Source organism: Molothrus aeneus, chromosome Z (assembly GCF_037042795.1).
Source record: "Molothrus aeneus isolate 106 chromosome Z, BPBGC_Maene_1.0, whole genome shotgun sequence".
Classification (NCBI taxonomy): Eukaryota; Metazoa; Chordata; class Aves; order Passeriformes; family Icteridae; genus Molothrus; species Molothrus aeneus.
In genome coordinates this window covers 56,753,373-56,764,112 of record NC_089680.1, presented here as the reverse complement: position 1 = coordinate 56,764,112, position 10,740 = coordinate 56,753,373, and the positions used below count along the sequence as shown (strand labels likewise).

The 10,740-nt window shown below is 52.7% G+C and overlaps 1 protein-coding gene across 1 annotated transcript; it reads left to right on the top strand.

The window, feature by feature from the left end:
- Window positions 1-2,592: 2,592 nt before the first annotated feature.
- LOC136569222 (serine/threonine-protein kinase PAK 3-like) lies at window positions 2,593-9,446 on the top strand. Its single transcript, XM_066569573.1, has 12 exons — window positions 2,593-2,671; window positions 3,613-3,650; window positions 4,089-4,211; window positions 5,165-5,309; window positions 5,991-6,054; window positions 6,684-6,732; window positions 7,042-7,154; window positions 7,414-7,531; window positions 8,294-8,393; window positions 8,675-8,871; window positions 8,969-9,106; window positions 9,345-9,446. Exons 1-12 carry the CDS (start codon window positions 2,593-2,595, stop codon window positions 9,444-9,446), a joined length of 1,266 nt encoding a protein of 421 aa, XP_066425670.1.
- The last annotated feature ends 1,294 nt before the right edge of the window (window positions 9,447-10,740 follow it).

Sequence of the window (10,740 nt, the reverse complement as noted above, 5' to 3'; positions counted from 1 at the left end):
CACTCTAATTTCTCAACTCTATATTGGCTCGTTGTTTTGGGGGTCTTTTCAGTACCTTTGGAGTAGTAGCCTCTCATGGCATGCTGGTCCTATTTTGCATGCTCCCCCACGTACGTCTTGTCCCTTCTCCTCACTGTCTGGGAGGTCCCCGCCCTTCACTGTCTCGGGAGAAGAGCCAGCGGGCCCTCCTTTACTGATACAAAAAAAAAAAAAAACATTTACGACAACGACTTGTAATTATCGTAACATACAGGTAGTGCTTTAGCAGCCACAGTGGTCTGACTGGTTTTTGTAACCTTTTTCTCAGAAAAATAATTGGCAGATTTTTTTTTTATAACATTATGTGCCCCCTCCTCCACAAGGTGGTCAACAGGTAAGGCAGCCAGGGCTTGGCTTGCATGCCCTGCATATGTTGCAATTAAATTTTCCAGTCCTTTTTTCCATTGCGGCATAAATATAGCATATTGTGTTGGTGTGAGCAACAGATTTGCAAAAAACTTAACATCATGAGGAGTCATGAGGTGAGTAGTAAAGGTTGCTCTTAACAAATTACTAAAATATGGGCACTTCAGTCCATATTCCACAGCGGTATGGTGCAGTTCCTTAATTTTCTGAGTGATCTAGGAGCACCCATTGTGCATTTACGCCCATCGGGCCGAATTGCGCAAGGGCCACAAAGATTTCTGCAGCAGTGTCAAAGTCTCTGTCCTTAAGGGCTTTCCTTTTTATCCATAACCAATTGTTACGCGTATCTGAAGGGAGTAAGCTCGCATCTTTTCCAGGGTCAGGGTTGAAAGAGTCCAGCTCCGCTTCACTGCTAGAGTCAGTGTCTGTTGCATAAGCCATAAGAGCCCGGCAGCTCTGGGATGGCTGGCAGTGTGGCGGTGGGACTGGGGTGGCGACCGGGCTCTATCCCTGGCACTCACTGGGGAGGGCGTGCGGACGGAGGATGGGGAGCAGGATCTGGGCAGGTTTTGATCCAGCGCAATTGCCGGGGCCATCTCAGGGTAGCCTCATAATCTGTAGCCTCGCAGGCTTCCCCGTTCCTTCCCTCTTTTTTAATTGCGTCCATGACCGCCTTCCAAGCAGGAAGCATTCGGAGCTCTAGCTCGTGGACAGGCAGCATAGCAAGGTCATAGAGCTTTATACCGACCTTGTCCCAGAAGTGGGGAGTAAATACAGAAGAAGGGGTAGTGTTAGAGACCATGTGTGACACCCATCGTAGAAGTGACTTATGGTCATGCTTTGGGATGGGGGAGCCACGCCTGTCCAGAAGGGCAAGCATGGTTTCATAGACGTCTCTCTCTTTGGACATTTCCTTTCCCATTCCTTTAGATCCCCTGGCTCACCTGTCAAGTTGCAGCAGACAGGGATTGCGGGCCCAAACGCGGTTCTCTCACCGTCACGATCAGTTCCAGGGCCTCACCGACTGCCCGCCAATCAGGCCAATTCATTTCCTCAAACAGGGCACCAATTTTCGGCAATGGAGAGAGATGGGGAGACTGATTTGGTGATCAGAATCCGATTTCATTGTGGGATACAAATACTTATATACTATTTTAGGGAGAGTAGTAAGGTGTACTACAATGATTAGGTTGAAATCACATACAAAACTTATGCATATAGCAACATGCTTTCAAGGCATTTTACCAAGGCATTTTATCTATCAGTTCTCTATGCTAATAAAGTCCAAAGTACTGTCTGTCTCATGCACCCCAATATACCACTGCAGCTTTGGACTGTTCCAAAGGGGCCTCCATTAGGCTCAACCCCTGCAGGCCATTGCAGAGCAGTGGGCCGCAGGCTGCTGCCTGAGCTCCGACACGCCACAAGTGTGGCAGCCCAAGAATCAGCGCACGTCTCTTCCAGATGTTCTGAGACTTTCAGCTGCCAGAGAAACAGCAAGCAGGACCAGAGAAGCTTTGCGTCAAGAGCTAAGCCAGGGTCTCCCTCCACAAAGGGAGGTCAGCCTCCAAAGCAAGTCAGAGCAAAGGTCAGCATGCTCCCGCGTCTCAAGAAGTGACTGCAGCCAACAATAGTCCTGGAAATTTATTATCTTTGCTTCTTTTGCCCCCTAAATGTCATTGAAGAAGTTAGGCTTTTCAGAACCAGCTAGGATGCCATCTAAAAGAAGCAGACTTGCTTTCAGTCAAAGCTTTTGGGACCAAAAGTCTTGTTTGCTTGGGTTCCTTGGATGCCGCTTGGGTTGGTGCATTTTCTGAGTTGCCCTGGGATGCTTTGAGCACTGCCTTATGGGCTGGGAGGACATTTGCTGCTGCTTTATGAGTGAGGAGAACTTCCCAGGCTTTTCTTTCACATCAGCTGTACAGAAGGTTGGCTTGCTGGGCACAAGAAAGCCACAGAGCAGCTGCTATTGTGAGGTCAAAGGAGCGGTGCCATGTCACAGTGCTGTCAGCACAGTGTTGTCCCGGTACGCACAAGGCCTGGTTGTCCAGAGCAGCTCTTCTGCTCGCTCCCTGCAGGAGGATCCTCATGCGCAAGGAGTTCTCAGCAGACGGCTTGCACCCCGAGAGGAGTCTTGGCTTTCCCTTGGGTGGCATTCAGCGTGCAAACCCGCACAGTGCTGCCAAAATGATCGGGCAAGTCTGTGCCGCGGTTTGCACCGTCTTTTCCGTTGTCTATTCTGGCTACTACCTGACCCAGCTGACTCGTAAGTAAAGGTTTCTCCTGGGGCTGGCATCGCCCAGCTTTTGCTTCTCTCTGCTCCTGATGCCGCACCAGTGACCGAGTTTATTTGGGAACAAAATGGCCATGAAGGTGCCTCTGCTTTGGTCAATGTCCCGCCAGCAGCATCAGCTAAAAAGCGGGAATCTGTAGAGGGTGGCGGGTGCAGAGTATTTGCCGTGCAACCTGCAGCGGTTGCCTTCCCTCCCCGAGAGAGTGTGTGGCAGCAGAGTCCGTCATTTCCTCAGCTTGCTGCTTCAAGCGAGACAAGCTGCAAATTGCAGACTCTGAGGGGAGATCCTCAGAAGTACTTCCACTAACTCAGTGGTTCTCTCCAGGAGCAAAGGAAAGCACCTTTCCCTCCAAATTCTGCCCCTTAGAGGCCTTGGCTGCGTGACTTGACCTTTTGATGGTGTGCCAAGACTGCGATTCCCTCGGCCATGCAGCACAAACTCCAATGCAGGGAGGGTTTGCTGCTGAGCCCAGCAGCTGTTCCTGGGCTGCTTCAGCAGGGAGCTGCCACAGGGAAGGGGCCCTTTGTGGAAGCTTTGCTGGGCTATCATCTTCAGCCAAGGGATGGGAATTAGGGCATGCAATTTAAAAGAATAGAGATCTAAAATGCAGGAAAGAGAAGAGGAAAATGCTGCTTGAGCTGTTGGGCACAAGAGAAGCTCAAACTTTTGAAGAGCAGCGGGCATTTCCACCACTGTGTTTCTATTTCTCTCTTGGCAAAAGAGGCCCAAATGTAGACAGAGCCTACTATAGCGTCCTTGTTGTTCTCTTGCTGGCTGTGGGAAAGAGCTGTTGCTCCTGGAGTCATGTTGGGAAAGGGAAATGCTCTGTGTTGGGACTGCCTTGTGCTGTGGGAGTCGCCAGCACGGGCACTTTTCTAAGGGCCTCTGGTTCCTTTTGCCTTGCTCGCTGCAGGTCACCTGACACGCGGATGGAGACAAGCCTGTCCTTTGGTGAGTGGCGAAGGAAGCTGAGACGTTGCTGGCGTGTGAGAATTGTGCAGCAATTCTGCCAGCTTGGCCTGTTGCAGTCGAGTGTGGAGTGCCAGCGTGGGAGGCTGAAAGGAAGGCCAGCTGCCCGGTGGCATCAGCAGTAGCAGAGGGAGCCCTGGCTGTTTGCTGATTTTCCAGTGAAGAGCCTTTCAAGAGATGAAAGGCAAATGGGACAGCTCCAAGGCATCTTGCTGCTTCTAGGCAGCAGGGAAGTTCAAATGCACAGCAAGATGGAGTAGCAGCTCGTTCAGCCAACTTCCTCGGGTTTTCGTGACTCAGAGTCCCACTTGTATCAAAGTCTATGATTTCCCCTTCTTCTGGGTCCTTTCCCAGCTCAGTAGAAAGCAGCTCCTAAGGGATTGGCTTTTGCCCATCTCTCTCACTTCTGTCTGTCTGCAGGGCTCAACAGCAGGGTCAGCTGCTCCTCTGGCTGCCTCTGTCATTGAGGAAGAGGCTGAAGAGCAGCAAAGGAACATCAAGCCTCCAGCTGCTGTCCCTCCACAGCCTGAACTTGCAGAGCCAGTAAGTGGCAGCTGAGCTTGGCACTGCCTTTGGTGCAGGGCCAGGCTTCCCGTTTTGGAGCAGCCCTTGTTGCTCTTGGCTGAAAATTCTGACGGTCTGTCTTCCTGCCATGACATAGTGCTGCTTCAGGCAAGCCAGGGAGCCCCGGCCAATGGGTTCGGAAGTTTGACATTTAAGCTGGGATGCTGAGAGGGCCCGACAATGTCTCTTGGGATCAGACAGGAGGCAGCATTCAATGATTCTCAGTGTAGGAGTCAGCCCCTTGTCAGTGCAGGCTGCCCATGGTCAGCGGACAGAGCGGCCCAAAGACACAATTGACAGCCTTGCAGGATACCTGGGAGACACTGGGCCCTGGAAGGGACCTGCCCTCTCCTAATGGACTAATTAGCTTCAGGCTGTGCTTCGCTTCCAGCCAGTCAGAGCAGAGTTTGGAGAGGAGAATCCTTGGCAGCCCTGCATTGTAAAGGGCGAGTGGGTCTGGGCAGGGCTGGAAGGCGGCTCCAAAGGGCCGCTCCCTAAAGGCTGCCATAGAGAGGGGAAATCCGTGAAACAGATCAGAGAAGGGACACACTGCGGGCTTCTGAGCAGACCGTTGCATGCCAGCTCCGGGCTGATTTCATTGCCCAGGGAAAGACAGGAGGAGGAAAGCAACAAGGCTCTGGGGCCCTGCTCTGATCTCTTTCTGGATCTTGGCAGCCCCAGCAATACCTTGTTGCCAGTGTCTTGCAGAAAAGCTGAAAACATGGAGCATGGAGGTGGCTGTGAGGGGCTGGATCCAAGTAGCCTTTGGGCTTTTCCCAAAGTTGCCTTTGAGAAGGGGACGTGGGAAACGGCCTAGCTGGAGAGGCCTGGCGGTGGCTGACAGCACCTTCCCAAGGCCTTGCTTTTGCCGTGCGCTCCGCGGGGCATGTGTGCCAGCCACCCTTCTGACGGGCAATCCTTTCTTGTCCCAGCTCAAGACGGGCTCTGCAATTCAACCTGGTGCCGCTGGACCAGCATGGCCTGCAGCAGCCAGCTCGCCCCCCGCTGCTGGCACTTCCTGCAGCAGCGCAGCCCAGCAGCCCGAGATGAGGGAGGAGCAGGGCCTGAAGACACTGAGTACGTCCGGTGCATTTCTTGTCTGCCAGAGCAGTGTGTTGTGTGCGTGTCTGGGTGTAGGCTGCGCCAGAAGTTGCCCCTCGGTCTCAGAGGCACTTAGGCCTCTCTGCAGAAGCTGTTGTTGTGCTCTGAGGCAGCGTGGCAGCGCTCAGGGAGTCCCTGCTGCCTGTGAGGGCAGCTGGGCCTGGCTTGGCTGTGCCTGGGCTGCCTTCTGGGCCAAAGACAAAAGCCGAGCTTGTTTCTGCTTGAGCAGAAGGCTGGCACCTAGCAAGTGACTAGGCCCCAGGGAGCTCTCTGGCCCCAGCTGTTTTCTGGCTCTCCTTCTTACTCCTCCTCCAGCTCAGACACTTTGTGCCCCTGGCAGTGGACCTGCCAGTGATGGTGGGTGTGACTGCAGAGGCTGCAAAGGCCCTTGGTTACCTCTTAGGGCCCCCTTCTTAAGGGCTCATCATTTTGGCTTATCGCATGGGATGCTGCGCTTGAAAGAAATAAAGGCCTTCTTGGAAAGGCCATCTGATGAAAGGTCAAGAAGATGGCCCTCCCACGTGTTGGTCTCAGCCGCTGGAGGCCAAGGGACCGCAAAGGGCTCAGAGCTGCCAGCAGTGGGGCTGTCTTTGGGACGCTCTGGGGAGTGGCGTCTCTGTGTGCGAGTGAGCGCCCTGCACTGCTTCTGTCTTTCAGGGAGCATCGCGAGTCTGGGCCAGCCAATGAGCAAATACACGGCATTTGAAGAACTCGGACGAGGGTAAGTGTGACATCGGCTCATTTTACAAAAGTGTGGGCCAGGTCTTTGGCCAGTGCAATATCAAGTGTGAAGTCAGGCAAGGTCCAATCATGGTCAGGCTCTGGCTTGACCTCCTGTTGCCTGCCTGGACTGCTCGGTCAGAGCAATCCAAAGGCCTCATCAAAGACAAGTTGATGCTGGCAGTGTCTTGCTTGCAGCAACGAGGAGCAGGAGCTGGGAAACCCCCTGCCCTGCAGCTTTCTGGCCTGAAAGAGCACCTTGCCATTCAAGAAATGTCAGATTCTCAAGGACAGTCTTCTGACTCTAATTGTTCTCACTTTTTTGACACACACATGCATGCACACCCGCACAAGGAGAGAGTTCCCCCTTAGGTTTGGAAATTGCCTGGCTGGGTGTGGGCCTTGGCGATTTCCAGCGGCCCTTGGTCTTCATGCTGGACCTTAGTGTTCCCTTGGACAGCCTGCCCCGCATGGCAGAGGGCTCACGGGCTCACGTGCTGCTGGCCAGAGAGACGCCGCAGCCAGGCATTTTCTAAGGAAGGCGTCCAGGCAGCCTGGGGAGATCTGCTGCCTGGGCTTGCTTTCACTGCCAAGGGATAAAGGGCTCTTTCTGCTGCTTTGACTTTCTAGGGGGTTTGGAGCTGTTTATAAAGCCCTTGACACCAGCAGCGGACAACAGGTAAAGTGCCAACAGCCCCATGCCATTTTGCAGCTCTGGAGCGCTTTCCCCGCTGCTGTGAGCTCTGCCTGGAGGTTTGGATGGCTGCTCCATGTCTGCAGCAGAGGCTGTTCCTCTGAAGTGCAGTCTAGGCTCAGGGGGCAGAATGCATTTGGGATGGCCTTTGGTGCTTCTGCTAAGCTCTGCTGTCTAGTGACAAGGCACTTTGGCACAGCCCGCTGCCTCATTGCGCCAGCACTCGCTCCGTGCTCCTTGTGATCTCCAGCAGGGTGCGTCTTCTCAAGGTAACGGTCGCCAATGTCATTTCAGGTGGCAATCAAGATCATGTCACTCGAGGAGGAGATGTCCGAGGAGCTGGCTGCCAATGAAATCCTGGCCATGAGGGACAATAGGAATCCCAATATCGTTACCTACTTAGACAGGTTGGCGTATTCTCATGTCAATGTAGCTTTAGCTCGTGCAAGCCAGAAGAGGCGATGCCCTTTGGTCACTGGCAGAGAACGGAGCTGGTGATGATTTCTCTGCTTGTCTCCAGAGCGTGGGAGGAGGTGGAGCTGGTGTTCAATAATCTCTTGTGGCACATGTAGCTTGGAGAGCAGTTGCAAAAACCTGGCTCAGGCCCTGGGGTGACTGAGGCTGTGCCCATTGCTGTCTCTCCATGCCGTGGTTTTCTTCTTTCAGCTACCTGGTGGATGCGGAGCTCTGGCTGGCCATGGAGTTCATGGACGGCGGCACCTTGTTTGATGTGCTCAGGGCAGTGTACCTGGAGGAAGGACAGATAGGCGCTGTCTGTCGGGAGGTGAGGGATCCTGCTTGTGCTTCCCCAGGCCTGCCCAGGATGCTGCTTGTCAGCTGGAGGTTAAGGAGAGCTGAGATTTCTTGCTCTCACCTTTCTTTTGCTGCTGCTGCTGCTGCTGCTGCTGCTGTCACAACACACAGGAGAAGAAAGAGCATGGGAAGTGAACTGCCTGCCGGTGTCCCCGCACTCCTCAGGCTCTGTTCTTGCACTCTTCCATCCTGTCTGTCCTCTGGCGCTGGCGCTCGCTCTGTCGCTTGGTTTCACTTGCTTCCTCTTCTCAGCTTTGCCTGGGAATGTTTGCCTGGAGCCTGTCTGTCTGTCCTACATTGCTTGCCACTGGAAGGCAGCATGCAGGTGGCAGAATTTCAAGCTGAGGGCAAAGAGCTGTCCTCAGCTTCAAAGGCTAGCATTGCAGCCCAGATGGCGAGGGATTCTGGAACAGCTCGAAGGTGCTGCTTCCTCCTCTGCTGCCACTAGGCTTCCCCAAAAATCTTTGCCGTGCCGCCTCCCAGCCAAAGGTGACGCGCTTCCTACCGAAGGCTGGTGGAACTTCTGGGAGACCAGATGCCTTTGCTTGGAAATCTAGAAAAAACTTCCAAGAGTGTTGAAGCAGCAAGCTCTTCTTGGTGACAGCACCATGGTGCTGCACCCTCACTCACAATTCCCTGAGAAAGCCGTCAATCCCGTTGAGCTCTTTCCTTGCTGGTGGGATGAAATCAGATCCTGCACGTTAACTTTCCCTCCCTCCTTTTTCTCTCTCAGTGCCTGCAAGGACTGCATTTCCTTCATTCCCGCCAAGTCATCCATAGGGACATCAAAAGCAGCAACGTTCTTGTGGGCATGGATGGATCTGTCAAGTTGGGTGGGTATCCCTGCTGGGCTGCAGCATTTCCAGCATATGCCTTGCACTCACATTTTGGTGACTGCCACTTGGGCAGAAGCGCCGCTTGGCCAGTGCGTGAATCATCAGGGTGTTTTTGAAGTGACCAATGCCTTATTTGCCTGGCTCCAGCCACATGGAAGGAGAGCTCAGCTGCTTTTTCAGCTAGATTCAGCATGGCCTGGTCAGGCTTGGAGTGGGCAATGGTTTTGGCCCCTTTGCCAGTGGTAGCTGGCTTTGACAGGCTTTGTTTTTGTCCTCAGGTGACTTTGGCCTCTGTGCTCAGCTCAGCCCTGAGCGCAGCAAGCGCAGCTCCAGCGTCGGCACTCCCAGCTGGATGGCACCGGAGGTGGTGAGAGGAGAAGCCTACGGCCCCAAAGTGGACATCTGGTCCCTGGGGATCGTGGGGCTGGAAATGGTGGAAGGGGAAGCTCCTTACCAGCGGGAAGCCCGTCTCAGGGTAAGGTGCAGCTTAGCAAGAGGGCTCTGTGTGGAGAGAGCTCTGTGTGGCTAGCAAAGGAGCAGGTGGAGTGTCCTCTTGCATCCATGTGCTGTAGGTTTTTGAGCTGATAGAAAGGAACGGGCCCCCAAAACTGCAGCACCCCAGGCACCACTCGGCTCTCCTGCGCGACTTCCTCCGCTGCTGCCTGCAGGCAGACGAGGACAGGCGCTGGTCTGCCCAGGAACTCCTGCAGGTAAGAAAAAGCAAAGGGGCCAAAAGCCCTGGGAGCTGAGGACACCTGCAGGGAGGGATGAGGAGGAGTGTGGGCCACGTGGCACAGACAGCTCCCAGCACAGGAAGGCGCAGGGGGACATGCTGCCCTTGGTGCTCTTTGTGTGTCTTCCTGGTAGCCAGGGAATCCTGCTTGAACCCGTGAGGATGGGATCCTGGAAAGTAAGAGTTCCTTTCTTTGTTCTTTTTCCTCTGGGCAGCATCCCTTTGTGACCTCAGGCAATCCTGCCTCCAGCCTGGCTGCTCTGATCATCTCAGCCAAGCAAGTGCAGGAAGACTGGAGAGGAGACACCTGCGCCTGAGGAGGTCCTTGTGCCCCGCCAGCCGAGAGGAGGGAAAAGGGGATGTGTCATCTCTCGGCAGAGCTCCAGCCATCCCCTGAGTATTAAGAGGAGCTGTGCCGTAGATAGGAAACGTGATAGTTTTGATATTTGCTCAGTTTAGCTGTTAGGTTTGGTTAGGTTAGGTTTGGTTAGGTTCGGTTAGGTGTGTTGTTAGGTTCAATTTAAAGCTCTGTTGTTCTTCTTTCTCAAAAAGTTGAAAGTTTAAAAAAATTAGGAAATATAGGGATCAGCTTTTAAGGACTATAGAATGTGGATAGCTTAGATAATAGAGGATAATTGTTTAGCTTAGAATAGAGTGTTGTTAATTTAGGGAAGCTCTGAGGTATCTTTTAAGTAGAAATGAAAGAATTTTCATAATAAGAATTAAGCTGTGAGAGGAAAAGCTGGTCTGCAGCGGAGCTGGACCCTGCAGGCACTCCAAGCTGTCAGCCTGGACAGGCCACCTGCAGGACAGAATGATGAAGATGGAGAAGTAGTGAGGGGATACTTTGTTTCAGCCAGAGAGGCAATAAAAGTCAAAAATATCCAGAGTGTTGTAAGACTCCCTTCCTTGCCAGGCTGTAGCTAAGTGGACAGTCCCTTTCAGAGGCCCAAAGAACATAGTGAGGTAGGCAGTTTTGCTTGCCTTAATTGGGAAAAGCAAGTGCAGGAGGACTGGAGAGGAGATGGCTGTGTCTGAGGAGGCCCTTTTGCCCCGCCAGCTGAGAGGAGGGAAAAGGGAATGTATCATCTTTAAGCAGAGCTTCAGCCATCCCTTGAGTTTTCTAAGGAGCTTTGCCATCGATAGGAAATGTGTAGCAGACATCTTTTCACTAAAAATCCTTTCTTTAGGATTTTTCCTTCTGAGAAGCTATGAGTCCTCAGAGACAGAATGTAAACAATGGTTATCTGCTGCTGTGGAATGCAACAGGTGCACCTGTGATTGGCCCATCTTGGATGTTTATAATTAATGGCCAATCGAGGACTGGGTTATCTCGGACAGAGTCTGAGAGAGCTGCGTTTGTTATCATTCCTTTCTTTTCTATTCTTGGCTTAGTTAGCTTCTGAGAAAACCTGTCCTTCTTTTTCTTTTTAGTATAGTGATAATGTAATATATATATCATAAAGTAATTAATCAAGCCTTGTGATCATGGAGTCAACATTCTCGTCTCTTCCCTCATCCAAGAAGCCCTGTGAACACGCTCACAGAAATGTAATGATTTGAGGTTTCCTTGGCGAGGCTTTTTTCAGTTAGGACTATAGAGCCTAGAAA